The sequence below is a fragment of the Lissotriton helveticus genome, chromosome 1_1 (genome assembly GCF_964261635.1).
Source record: "Lissotriton helveticus chromosome 1_1, aLisHel1.1, whole genome shotgun sequence".
NCBI lineage: Eukaryota > Metazoa > Chordata > Amphibia > Caudata > Salamandridae > Lissotriton > Lissotriton helveticus.
The window spans coordinates 1702012422-1702026893 of record NC_136057.1 but is presented as its reverse complement, the minus strand read 5'-3'; the positions used below and the strand labels follow the sequence as shown (position 1 = coordinate 1702026893).

At 45.5% G+C, this 14472-nt stretch overlaps 1 protein-coding gene across 1 annotated transcript in view; it reads right to left on the bottom strand.

The window, feature by feature from the left end:
* Positions 1-2974: 2974 nt before the first annotated feature.
* Positions 2975-14472, bottom strand: part of TAC3 (tachykinin precursor 3) — a 203746-nt gene continuing 192248 nt past the window's right edge. The window contains exons 6-7 of the mRNA XM_078659046.1: positions 10453-10501; positions 2975-3587 (exon numbers count right to left, since the gene is read on the bottom strand). Coding sequence (XP_078515172.1) covers positions 3569-3587; positions 10453-10501 — 68 coding nt within the window. The 3' untranslated portion in view covers positions 2975-3568. The remainder of the gene's footprint in view (positions 3588-10452; positions 10502-14472) is intronic.

Below are 14472 nucleotides of genomic sequence, written 5' to 3'. Positions count from 1 at the left end.
TACAACCCCAGCCAGTCAGAGGGCAGCAGATTTACAAATCCAGATTGGTGGATCCGCAATGGATGGCAAGGGAAAAATCTGCCTAGTCCAATGTTGTGTATTTTTTTTAAAATTGGAATTATGAATCCTTTGTGGATTCGCAAATATATGGTAGGTCTCAAGAACCCATGACTCAGGAACTCACGACTGTACAATGGTAATTACCCTCCACCAGCCTACCATATTAAAAGGCTACAGAAACTGTAAAACATGGGAGAGAGACTTCATTTGGCCTTAAAAAAAGAATCTGTAGTGGCTCATCTCAAAAACCTACACTGGTTCATGGTAAATGACAGACTGACTTCCAAGATTGCTTCCCCAGGAAAAATTTACTAAAAGGATGGCACTCAAATAACTGCAAGAAAATGTTTCACAGCACACCTCAACACAAAGCCTAAACTCAGCTGTCTCCTGGTCAGTCTACATAATAGATGCAGACACAGGGGCAATCAACAACTCTCAATGATTGGAGAAATTCTGCCCAGGCAAATATGGCATTCGGAATCACTGATAAAGTTTAGATCAAGCCTCTGCCTGATTCACAAAGGTAAATTGTACTGTTCAAAAGGTTTACATTTTGTATTAAGTTTTCTACTTTCAGCATTCACAAACTCTGAGTGTAAACTTTCTACAAAAGTGTAAGTTACATATCTCCAGACCTAGAGTAAAGCAATTGGCTTACTCTTGTGTTGGTGAGTGAAGTCACTCCCTGAATCTCTCCATCAGCCCCTCTAACCCTCTCTTACTCCTCTCTAACCCCATTCCCTTTAGTAGTAAGTCTGCCCCGTTTCCCACCCACTCGTCTGTGTCCATTCCACATTTACTACTAAAATCTATACTTACATATGTGGAGACTGGAGTCAAGGTGGAGAACACTGCGCACATAAGTATCGGCAAAACTTACATTTTGCTGTACGCTTTGCACATAAACAAAATGTACTACAAAGTACAGTTTGAGAATCAGGCTCTCATTGCCTGCCTGTTCTGGCTGCATAACCAAAGCTCCTTTCCCCTCCATGCCTACCCACCCCTCATGTATACAGTCTAAAATCCAATACCTGTACTCTGTACATTATGCATGTCAAAATATGACTACATTGTTTTTCATTTCACATGCCTCATAATCGCCTAGTAGATATGATGAATGTAACCACCCCTGTCCAACTGTGGTACCAAAGAGAGAGCAGCCTACTGTAACCCTGCCAGACTCACCCAACTGTGTGCCAGCTCCATAGCCTCCTCATTGTAACCCAAACCGACTGATGTGATATTAATCACATTTAACTACATCTACAATATATAGTAAGCCAACACCTCAGCAACTATTTGCAATTATCTCTGCAGTGGGTAAGATACAAAACAAAACTTCAAACATTAACAGATTCTGAGATTCACAGCTTAGCGCGTCTGAAGGATGGTAGGGCTTGTGTTCTTCGCTGTGGATGGAAAGATTAGCTCTCTATGGGCTGCTATGCTAGGCACAGAATCATAAATTGTAACTTCTCTGCCAAGGAAAGAAAGATTGGAGTCTTCAGTGGTGCAGAAGAATGACCAAACCCTCAAGCTGAAAGCACCAAACTGGCTTCCCCATTCTGGACTGCCTGTAGTCTACTCTGAAGAAACTTAGACTTGCTCGGAGAGATCACATTGCCTTAAATTAACCTTGATCTGACAATAGCTGCAACAGCAGTATTCTGGCTTTCCAGGGTGGGGCGGGGCCTAATTTGATAAAAGACCATCCGATAAAGCAAGCGATACAAGAAAAAAGGCCACACAATGTTTCCCTAAATGTCCTTTTTTTGTTTCTTCAAGGTCTTTTTACACTGTTGACTTGACTTTTAATCAGATTTCCCATCCAGCGATGAACTGTCATAAGACAAGATTGGAAAATCATGGCTGATAAATACTCAAGTCCCACCTTAGATCAAGGATAATCGTGTACCATCAGCATTGGTTCATAAAACAGAATCTGATTGGCTGGATGAGAAGTGCCAGAGACACGTCATCCAGTCCACATAGCAGCCACCTTGAGATCCTCCCTTACCTTTGCCAAAATTAATTTGTTGTGCCCCGACTGCAGAACTCTCAGCGGCCGGGCCCGCCTGTGAATTTTGTGTGCATAATTAATGTGATCATTTTGGTAAGTAATCTCCAGGTTGACTCACCTTGATGTTCAGGTGTAGGCTTACGTCTCCATCTTGATGTTTGTATCAAGGAACAACCCATGATGGAGAAAAAAGTCTCCATTATGGTCCTTTTCTATGACTTAATTAACGATCCACCTTCCTTCACATTTAACAAGAAGAATGCTTGGAATTTAATTGGACTCATTGTTTACTTTAATCTCTTAGTCAAAAGTAGTGTCTAATTTACACCGCTGTGCATTCCTACGCACTGGAACGTCTGGAAGAATCCTTTAAGCACCCATGTCAAAATATCCAGATTTGTGGTGTGATGACTGTGGGCCCCATTTTCTGCTTTTAAGTTTTCTTTTTTTGACATAGTTTAACGGGATTTTTCTGCATCCAAAGTTTTTTTTCCTCCAATGCTCATTTCCTAATACTATTGGCTTTAAAAAGGCAGTTTGTTGCTATTGACACAGTAAAATGTTTTTAAAAAATGAAAGTTTTCGTTCTTAAAATGTGTTCTGACCCGCACTTAGGATGAGGTATTTTTACGTTAATGGATTCATCAGAATATCCATAAAGGAGCGTTAAGATTGTCGGACAGATTTGTGCCTTAGCTTTGGCTCGCACCAGCTGTGCAGAGATTCTTATGAATTAAATAAATTCATATTTTTAAAAATCATTCTTACCAAAGCCACTTGGCTGCTAGCGTGCACGGAAAAACGTTGACACGTCACCTGTCCAAATACCCATCAGCTCCTCGACAAAAGTCAGATATCTTTGCGACAAGAAGCAGACTTACAAACCAGTGACTTCATTACTTTATTAAATATCACACACAACATAGTTCACAGAAACCAGGAGGAAGGGGCATGAGGTGGCGAGGACAAAAGGAATATTGTAAAGGAAAACTCCGAAGTAGGAGCACTCCTGTTACCTTGGCGGTAGAGTCCCTGTTTAGGAGCTAGAGAGCGCAAGGGAGCGAGGCACTGTTGCTGGCGTGAGCTTGGAGGAGGCCTTCTGCTCGAAGGAAAGCAAGGGTTTGGTGTGTGACGCATGAGCCTTTTCTTTTGCGTCCTCCATTTTGATAATGGAGTACGCTAGCTTGGTCCTGTCGCAAATTTTACTCAACTTGTGGCGCGCTCACCAGCAAGGATCGCCTCAAGACTGGTCTTCCGTCAGGCGGTGGCTGACTGACGCGGAAGGTGGCAGCTCAACGAAAGAAAACGAAACGTAGAGTAAAGGTGATGCTTTTTTGCCATTGTTGTGGTGGTGAAAGAGACTTCTCCAGTATACAAAACACACACAAAATAAATGTTCAAGTGTGCTGGAGGATGTTTCGCACTTTGGTGGGGGAGGTTAAACTTTGCCTTAGTCGCCAAGGTTCCTGTTGGCCTTTGGTCCTAGACGGAACGCTGAAACCTGAAAAAGAGACAATTAGGGGATCAGAGAGTGAAAGGAAGCATGGTAAATGTTGATGGAGTGGAGGTTTTTCACTTTAATTTCCATTACCAAATTTGTATTATGCATGGTTGATTGCCAACTCCAGTGGCAATGGCTGCTGAGAATCACTGGCAGTCTGCTGTGTGTAATCACTAAGGACCCGATTATGATGTCGGGCAGACCACAACCGGCCGACTGACAGTCGGTTGCAGTCCACCCGACATCTGACATTGCGGTCTGCCCATCGCATTATGATGCGGCGGACGGAGACATCGGGCAGAGGGACCGTCCGCGGCGCTTCTGACTGGCTCAAGGAGCCCGTTGGTGCATTGGAACACACCATAATCCCCTAATGGTGGCAGAGCCAGGCTCGGTTCCGCTGTCAGGATTATTATGACAGTTTCCATCAGCCTTTCATGTTGGTCTTTCCAACATAGAAATGGTGTCGGAAAGTGTTTTTGGGGGCCCTAGCAGGGCTAGGGCCCCCTGGCCCTCCACAATGGGGGCTGGGGTTCACATATGGTGCCCCCCTAAATATCCCTGCACCATGTGGCAGGCACCTCGAGGCGCAGGAATGTTTCCAAACATGCATTTTACAATGGAAGCTTGTGCTGCAAGACTTTTCTGCTGACCGCAGAAGCTTCCATTGCAATTGCATGTTTGCGGCCGTCCTATGGGCGACTGCATTGTAATACCCATGTTGGAACCGCCGGCATAAGTTTGGGCGGGTTCCCGACCTTTACAGTTTCAAATGGACGCAAGTCCACCTGACATCGTAATCAGGGCCATAGTATCTGCTGTGAGAACTTATTACATATCTTCTGCACTTAATCCCTAGACATCTGCTAAAAGGAACTGCTGTGTGCCTGCTATGAAGGATTGCGTGGTATTTTCCTCAAATTAGTGCTCGCCTGCTTATGTGATTGCAGGATATCTACTTTGGAAAACTGCTTGCATCTGCTGAAGGGGTGCACTTGTCTCTGATCATTTCTTTGCTGATTTAACTGCAGTAAGAAATTACATGGTATATGCTATGTGGGACTGATGGGTATACCTTTTAAATAACTTCTGCTTATTTGCTCAGAGGAATTACTTCGTTTCTCTTTTATATAAATGCCCAATGATCTGCTGCATTGATTTGCTGGGTATCTGCTGTGAAGAACTATGGGCATTTGTTGTCTGGATTTGCTTGGTAAAATATTCCTGGATATTTGCTGGCATGGGTTGCTTGGTATGGGCTGTGATGATTTGTTTGGTAGGAACTGCTATCTATTTGCTGTGAGGAACTGTTGGGGTCTGCTGAGAGGAACTGTTGTCTGTCTGCTGTAAGTAATTGATCGGTATCTGTTATGAGGAATATGATTGTTGTCTGCTATGAGGAAATTAACCTATTATTTATTGGTAGACTTAATTACCCCTGCACTTGTCCTCCAGCTCACAGTAATTACACATGAAGGTTTACCAAAGCTCATCAGCACCAAGACACAACTATATATTGCTATAAACTGAGACTGTTCTATTCAACAACTACTTTATTGCAGTTTTCAAGACTCAGGGCAACATGTATCATTATTTCAAATAGTGATTGCCTAATTGCGATTCTCTGCGAATCACAATTAGGTAATTGCTATTTGAATGTATGAAACACCATTGGTTTAATTTAGCGTTTCCTAATGGGTCACAAATCGACCTACCTCAATAATATTAATGAGGCAGGATGCAATTTGCGACCAATTGGGAATCTCTAAAATCACTTGATTGTGTGTGTTCTGTACTGTTTAAAAGACCAAGGTCTAAATAAACAAGTTTCTCTCTCTCTCTCTCTCTCTCTCTCTCTCTCTCTCTCTCACAGGAATGGTGGCCTGCTGGGGTAAACAGACAACCATGTCTGTGATCGCTTTTATATAAAGCAATCTTTTTTTTTAATGCAGCCTGTTTTTCGTAAAGGAAAACGGGTTGCGTTGCTGCTCTTAAAAACATTTTTCCAAACATTCACAAAGGGGAAATGTTTACTTGGGGACCCTTTCCTGTTTGTGAATGGTTTTCCACCTACTTGAAGTAGGTGGTAAAATGTGAATGTTTTGCAACCGCATTTCGGCCGCAAAACATTCCTACAAACCGCTGCAATTCGGTATTAGGAAGGGACACCCTAAACATGCCCCTTCCTAATACCAAATCACAATTCCAAATTGTGATTCGGTAACATGTTACCGAATCGCAAATTGGAATTTATACATACCAAATGGCCTGATTTGCAACTGGTAAAATGCATGATACATGCGTCCCTGAAGCTCCAAAATTTTCAGAATTATATCAAAGCAAATCCAATTTCTAATAGGACAAAAAATATTCTGTGTCGCCCATGTAGCAGCTCTACAGACTTCCTGTAATGACCTCTTGGTTCTGACCACGATGCAGCCAGAGCCCTTGTTGATCAGCCCAGAACCTTCCCTAGTAGCTCTTTTCCTGATGATAAGTAGTCCTGAGAAATTGCTCAGCCCACCAACTAATCATAGCAGAAGAAGACATATTTCCTTTTTTCGCTGCCCCAGGTGGAACAAATTCTGGGATTACCTGAAAACCTTTTTTATTTCCATATGAATCAATAATGCTCCATTCACATATAGAGAAGATGAAAGTGGAAGTATTATTTCCTGTAAATACTGAAAGCGTGACTAAATCTTTGCCCTTAATTTTGGATCCGGCATAAGAACTTATCTCACCTAAACTTCTTGCAAAGGCTACCACCACTAAAAAAGCTGCCATAGCTATCAGTCAAGAGATTTGTGACAGTTTCAGAGGCTCAAAGGGTTCCTTCTGGAAACTTTCTAAGACTTCTGCAAGGTTCCACGAAGGAATAAGATCAATACCCACCGACCTTCTCAGTCTAAAACTTTTCAAAAGTGGAACTGCCAATGGAGGTATCTCTGGCAAATGTCCCCTTGTCTCTCTGACTGATTTAATAGCGCCCGTTGTGATGTCACAATAGAAGGAGATAAACTCCTCATAAAACCTTCCATCAGGAATTCTAGGTTTTCCAAAAGGCTCACCTGCAATTGGATTCATTTTTTGCACACAAGTGGAAATGCTTCCAGTGCTTAGAATATCTTGAAGTGATCACTTCGTTCTAGACCCTTAGATATTAACAGCTACATCCTTAGAATAGCCTAACTTTTGCAGCTCAAGCCTCTCAAATTCCAAGCCATCAGCATAAAGTGATGGAATTGCTGATACGACAGGACAGGAGGAGACCGTAGAGGAGGTCGATGGAGAGGCATGGTAAAATTATGGTCTATTACTAACAGAGATAGCAGCAGGAACCATGGTCTCCAGGGCCAAAAGGAAGCTATCGAAATCACAACCATTCCCTCCTTCTGAATCCTCTAAAGCACCCTCGGGAGCAGGGTAGTTGGCACAAATGCATATAGAGTGCCTGGAGGCCATAGGTCTACTAATTAACCCACTCCCATTCTTCTTTGCACCATATCTTGGTGCAGAACTGGGGGGCAGGAGAGAGTTGGAGGGATACGCAAAGAGATCCAAGCTCAGTCGACCGAAACGGTCCACTATCAACTGGAACATTTGTTGACTGATGGATATTCTGGCTGCTTTATAATAGTCACTGCCTGGAATAAACATGGCTTTTCAGGCCAGCAGGCTTTTTTCTCTGACCAAACCAAACGCTCCCTTGCTGACCTGGCTAGGGATTGACACCTTGTATCCCCCTGCCAGTATATGTCTGAATTTGCGACTTGGTTGTCCGATCTTATTAGCACTGCCTGGTTGGTCACAACATTTGAAAAACTCTGAAGCCATTCCAGATGGCTGCTATCTCTTTCCAAATGGAAGAGTGAGGTCTTTTTGATGGGACCAGCTTACTTGAACTTCTTGATTGCCCCATACCTCAAGTCACTGATTGGCATCTGCTGTGAGGACTAGCTGAAGATGTTCTAGCAAGGGGATCCCTTTCTGTAAATGGTCTGGGACCAACCACATTGGAAGCGCCTGGATTATATCCTGAAATACAGGAATTCATGAATCATACCTCTGTCACACTGGGGACCAATGAGACAGATTATGTTAGATTAAGGACTTCAAATGATGACGGGACCAGGGTACCTCTGCCATGCGCACAGCCGTCATTCTCTGAATCCTCAACCATTGCTGAGCAGCGACCTCCTGCTTTTGGAACTAAAAAGAGGATTTAATGGAAGCTTTGAACCAGCTGACACTCTGGAACTGGTATTCTTTCTCTGTTTTGTAACAGAGATTGAGGGTTGCTGCTGCAGTTGTAGCTGTTGTGGTTGGGTCTTTCCTGCGCACTCAGCTCCCTAACCATAACCCTAGCCTCGAAAGCAACATTTTCTCGATGGTAGCCTTTGGGATGGTTGTTTTTGAAGAAAAGACTTCCAAGGATTGTAGGATCTAATGGGATGGATAATTTTCATCTCTTTGCTGATTTTTTGACTAGTTCTAACTGAGAAGAAAATAATGTATCCCCTAAAAAACGCGAAATGATGCACCAGCGATCTTTGTGCTGAATCCAGTTTCCACATTGTTAGCCATAAAAGGCGTCTCACTGCCATCAAAGTGCCTTCCAACGTTGCTGACAACCACAGGAAATTAAAGGAAACACCTAAAAGGAATTGTGATAATAACTCCATGTTCCCCAAGACCTCTGAGGGATTCTTTCCTCCCTCCCAGTAGGCAATCAAACATTGCCATAAAGTCTTTAAGCAGCGTTTGAGTGGTATATGCTGCATAGGCCGCAGAACGGAGAACAAACTTCGATGCTGCAAACGCTCTCTTCAATGACCCTTCCATCTTTTCTATCTATAGCCTTTACTGTGAGGAATTTCCCAGTGCCTGCTGTGAGGCATTGCTTGGTGGCAATTGCCTGGTTTCTGCCATGAAGAATTGCTGAGCGTCTGCTATAAGTTAATGCACGGTGCTTGTATATGGAATTACAAGGTAAATTATGTGAAAAATGCTTGGTATCAACTGTGACAGACTGCTAAGTAGGAGTTGCTGAGTAATGAGGTATCACTTAGGGGCCGATTACGATGTCGTTAGGAAGGGGATCCGGCATTGTTGAATCCTATTCGGAACCCTCGTTTCCTACCAAATCGGTCACTTTCCGGATGACGGAGTACGATGCAAAGAAGCTGTCCGGACTGTTCGAATTGGTTCTTAATGGGATTTTGGCAGCCCGACTCATTTGGAGCCGAATCATACAGCTGAAAGGAGATGTTTTCCGAACGATTGAGTACGATGACTGATTTGGTCAGTTGTTCCGAATCGGTTTGACCGAGACTAAACGGCTCATTGCGGGCCCCCCTTCACCTGGAGGCGACCGATTGTGGACCGTGGGTGTACCCAAGGGACCCCTTTTCCCAACCATGCACAATATGGCGGACACCATGGGGTGCCGGCCCCAGGGTGCGAGGTTTTCCCCAACCACCATTTTTCCAATGGAAGCCTCTGTTCTCCTTCGGCACACAGGCTCCCCATTCAAGTCAATGCGAGTCCGACCGAACCGAGTCCATAAGCATCCTGACACATCCTAATTGGCCAGTAGGACTCACAGAATATGAATCGTTTGCAGAGCATTCCTAACCCAATTCAGTGGGAATGCTTTACTAACGACATCGTAATCTACCCCTTAGTGGGAGTTTGTGTAGCAGTTGCTATGAGGAATCCCTTGGTAGTAGTTGTTGGGTATCTGCTATGAAGAACTGCTTGGTGTATGCTATGAGGATCTTATTGGTAGCAATTAGATGGCATTTGCTGTGAGGAATTGCTGTGAGTGCTTTGAGAAATTTCCCAGTGTGTGCTGTGAGGAGTTGGTTGGTTTTTGCTGCGATAAATTTCCGAGTGCCTACTGTGAGACGTTACAATACAATGCATGCTGCTTGGTAGGAATTGCTGTTTGACTGGTGTGAGAAACTAGTGGGTGTTGGTTGTGAGCAATCACTAGGTATCTTCTGTGAGAAACTGCTTTGTATCTGGTGTGAGGAGTTGCTGGGTAGCTACCAGAGGGAACTGCAGGTTATCTGCCGTGAGGAAGTGCTGGATATCTGCTGTGAGGCAGTGTTGGGTGTCTGCTGTGAGGAAGTGTTGGGTGTCTGCTGTGAGGAAGTGTTGGTGTCTGCTACGAAGAACTGTTGATATTTGCTGGGACTGGATTTGTGCTTTGAGAAATTTCTAGGGGAATGTTTATTGCTAGTGGTGAGGAATATCGAGGCACAAGCTGTTGGAATAGCTACTGGGAGGACATCGTATGTATAAGTATACAGAAATCACTACATCTATTGTGAAATTGACAATGAATCCACTGCGAGAAATAACAAGGCATTCACCATGAGAGTAACACACGTTGACCAAATGGAATTGACAAGATATGAGGATTAACAAGCCGCCCTTTATGGGGAAAAACAAGCCGCCCTCTATGAGAAATAATAACCAGGCATCCTCTATGAGAAATATTAAGCAGGCATACTCTATGGGATCTAACAAGGTTTCTCAGAAGGAAGATATCAAATCAGGGCCGGACTGTCCACTGTAAGGGTCACCGAGCATCTGTTATGGGAATAACTAGATGTCCCCTATGCAGGAAAACAATGTATAGAATACAGCAAATTGGCCACCAAACATGGGAAGTCAGAAAGCATTCACTGAGGGATTAACAATACATCCTGTACAGGAAACAACCAGGTACATGTGGAACAAACTGTAATCCATGATGTGGAATTACTCATTACAAAGCATTAGGGTAGTGGGAATCAGGAGATTAAATACATGGATTTTACACCACTACTCCTGCATGCAAAGCTCTGATTCTTACCTCATTTTGCCAGGAACCACATCCTTGTTCCCATTTGAAAGATCCTCCACTGAAATGAAAAAATAGTTCAGTGTTTTCCAGCGAGAGAGACTTATGGGTCCCCTCACCCGGGCATTTATCTTTGAATTTCACCTCTTGAGCAGCCCAGATGATCCTATGCAAATCGCATTACTTCACTGTCCCTCAATTAGACCGCAAAATCTGAAAGCTCCTTGAAGTAATTCAGTTTGGGATGTGCGCTGCACAAAAACCTTCACTCAAATGTTATTTTTGTATTGATTTAGCTCTCTTACGAGCTCAGCAATTTAAATAAAATACATTGTGCTTTCACTTTTATAAAAACCTCAAACGACATCTTTATAAAAAATCTCTTTTAAAACATGAATAAAACAGATTTCATGAATTTATACAAAAATTACAAAAACCTTCACTTGTGTATGCCTCACTAGACTATGCATATTTAAGGATAATATCGGGCATACATAGTGTACACAAGAAAAACTGGCTTCTCTTGGGTCACTCGTGGTAGTGACAGGAGGGCACGGAGGGAAAGAGGGAGGCCACGTTTTACAAAATATTAATTTTATCAGATGTTGTCAGAGCAGTGTTATATACAAATGTACCAAAGAAAACTCAAGCATTTAGGAAGAAAATATTTCAAGTTTGAAAGAGTATCATATTTTTACGAGACGTTTGCTGTATCATTTTTTTTTTTTGTATTGGCTGTATCATTTACATATCAAATATGATCAGGGTTCGGCTCGTCCTTTGGCTCTTACAGACCAGCTCGACCCTTGCCTAGGCACTGGCTCGGCCCGGCTCTCCCTGAAGGTTAGCTGGCCTGCTCACCTCTTGCAGAGGCTGTAGCATCGTCCCGCCTGACCCTCAGGCTGAGACAGGACAGGCAAGCAGCAGGAAGGGGAAGTGAGGTAACAGGAAGCAGGTAGTCTGTAAGCCAGTGTGAGGCTGGCAGGGAATAAAGAAGGAAGCACAAAAGTTACTCCTGTGTCGGTGTGTCATTAAGAGCGCTGCGACACTGGCGACGAGGGTGGGATAGCATGCAACGAAACCCACACGCAGCCCATTGCTCAGCCACCCCATGTGGCCGACCACCGAGCCCTGCAGCGGGAATCATCATCCGCCAAAGCCACAAGTCACCTAGCTGCTGCCCAAGTGAAGGGCTGAGGAGCGACGCGAAGAAGCGAGAACGCGTGCGCCAGCAAAACTGACCACCGCACGTGAGAAGGAAGGCGCATATGCCAGAGTGCGCTCACCGCGTGCTCCCCCTCACCGAGTGATCCCAGAAGACTGCAGCCGAGTCCGCGCGGCAACAGAGAACAGTGCCCGACTCCCAGCGCGACCAGGAGGTGCAGAATCAAGGAACCAGGGACAGCGCGCGGAGCAAGGGTGAGTTCAAACCCTGCCGCTCCCACCACGCGCGCTGCCTGAAACCAAGACACGAGGCATAATGTCCTGCGCGGCGGCCATTTTGAAGCCAGGCGCCCGCCCATAAGCAGAGCCACGCAGTGTCCATGGCAGCCATCTTGAAGTCAGGCGCACCTCGGTTCTGAAAGTAAATATCATTATTAACGGCAGCCAAGCTAGTAAGCGGCTCGAGGAGCCACAAGGACTTAGTAAACATCAATAAGAAACAGCAGCCACGATAAGAAACAGCTCAAAGAGCCACGAAAAGGAATAATATACAGCGTGAAACCAACAGCACGCCAGTACAGTCTGGGAAATACTTAATAAATAAAGCAAACCAGCGCCACCAAGAGCCCATCACCTGCAGATGTCCGACCAGGGCCCGGATAGCTCCTCCGACCCTGCCAGTACAGCTCCCAATACGTCTGGCGCGACAAGGCCACGAAGCCCAGCTCCCAGTACAGGAGGGCCAGCTCCTCCAACCAACGTGCCCACGATGGTGAACAAACCCATTGGGGCCTCATTCATGCGTCAACCGCAGCCACTACCACTGACCCCAGGCAACAGTATGGGTCCGTCATGGAAAACGTGGAGTGAAGACTTTGAGGACTATATGGTTGGCTCCCTAGTGCAAGATGACAAGCAAAAGATTGTAGCCTTGAGAAATCTGATTGGTCCGGACATTGCGCAAATTATCAAAGAACTGCCCAACGCGGCAACTGCCACCTATGATGAAACCAAAGCCGCTCTTGACAGACGTTTCCTCCACAAACGCAATGTGGATTATGAGCGCCACACGTTCAACCTTGCCATGCAGGAGAAAGATGAATGCATGAGCGATTTCATTATGCGCATCCGGAGACTTGCACGATACTGCGACTTCGACAATTTCAAAACAGAAGATGCCCTGAGACTCCGCATCATTGATGGCTGTTCATCTGAAACACTGCGCCGGAGACTCCTAAAGAAACCATATACATTAGACGAAATCGAGGAACTGACAAGAATCAATGACCAGGCCGAGGACTACGCGAAGCGAATGGGAACACAGAAATCATCGGATCACAAAGACCACGCTCTGCGCATTCAAGCTCACAGGTCATCCAGGAGCAACAAGTCCTCGTCCACTTCTCACAGGTCCTATCCGTCACGTCGAAACTCACGACACAAGAAGTCCACAAAAGCCACGTCCACCTGCTATAGATGCGGACAAGATTACCCGCACTCAGGTCAATGCCCAGCAATCGGGCAGCGATGCCACCGATGTGGAAGAGACAATCATTTTGAGGTTGCATGCCAAGCCAAACAACCAAGCCATAGGTCATCAACCAAAGGACACGAGTCACGGCATCATGCCCGAGCTGTGAAAGAGAGAGGAAGAAGGTCCTCCAGTTCGTCCAACTCCAGCGCTCAGTCAGCCTATTCACCGCAGTCAAGAGGCCGTTCTGGAAGTAGCCACAGCACAAGGCGTCACGTGACGGACTCCTATCGCTCACGCAGAGACACTTCCAGTGAATCGCCATCACGCACCCTCACATCACAAGACAGTGATGAATACATATGCATGGTAACAACCCCGGATCGTGATGAGTACATATGCATGGTTGCAGACCCGGATCGACTGAAACGGTATCCAAAACTCGACATCCTGATAGGTGATCACCCAGCGAAATTTGTTTTAGACTCGGGAGCTTCCCTGAACTATATCTGTGCCTTAGAACATCAGAGCATGAAACACAAGCCCAAATTGGAACCAGCAGCTGTCCGCGTTTTCACGTGGATGTCACGCAAGCCACTGCCGTGCCTAGGCCGCTTCCGCACCACTCTCACGTTTAAGGACCGGTCAATTGACGCTTCCATTCATGTAGTGGAAGGGCCAGACCTGGCCGACTGTCTCCTCAGTTTACCCACGGCAGAAAGACTCAAACTCGTGGAACTCCTCTACATGACAGAGGACACCCCAGACATTGTGGCGAAATTCCCCAACCTGTTCAAAGGCCTTGGGAAGCTCAACCACTTCAAGGTAAAACTTCACATCAACGACAACGTGACACCCATTGCTCAGCACCACAGGAAGGTGCCATTCCATCTACAAAAGGCCGTCGACGATGAGCTCCAAGATCTCCTCAGAACAGACATCATAGAACGCACGACGGGTCCCACCCCTTGGGTATCGCCGGTCGTGGTAGTCCCGAAAAAGGGGCAGGACAACAAAGTCAGGCTGTGCGTCGACATGCGCGCGCCCAATACCGCTATTGAGCGGGAACGCCACCCTGGGCCGCATATCAGTGACATGATTACCAAACTGAATGGCGCCACAGTATTCTCCAAACTAGACCTCAACAAAGGTTACCACCAGCTGGAGCTTCACGACAAGTCGAGATACATCACGACTTTTACCACGCACCAAGGCCTATTCCGATACAAACGCCTGAACTTTGGCATATCCTCGGCTGCCGAGATCTTCCAGGAGGCCATCAGGCGAGTCATCCAAGGCATCCCAAATGCCTTTAACTACAGTGATGATCTACTGGTATTTGGGAAGGATCAAACGGAACACGACACAGCCCTGGACAGAGTGTGTCATGCACTGAT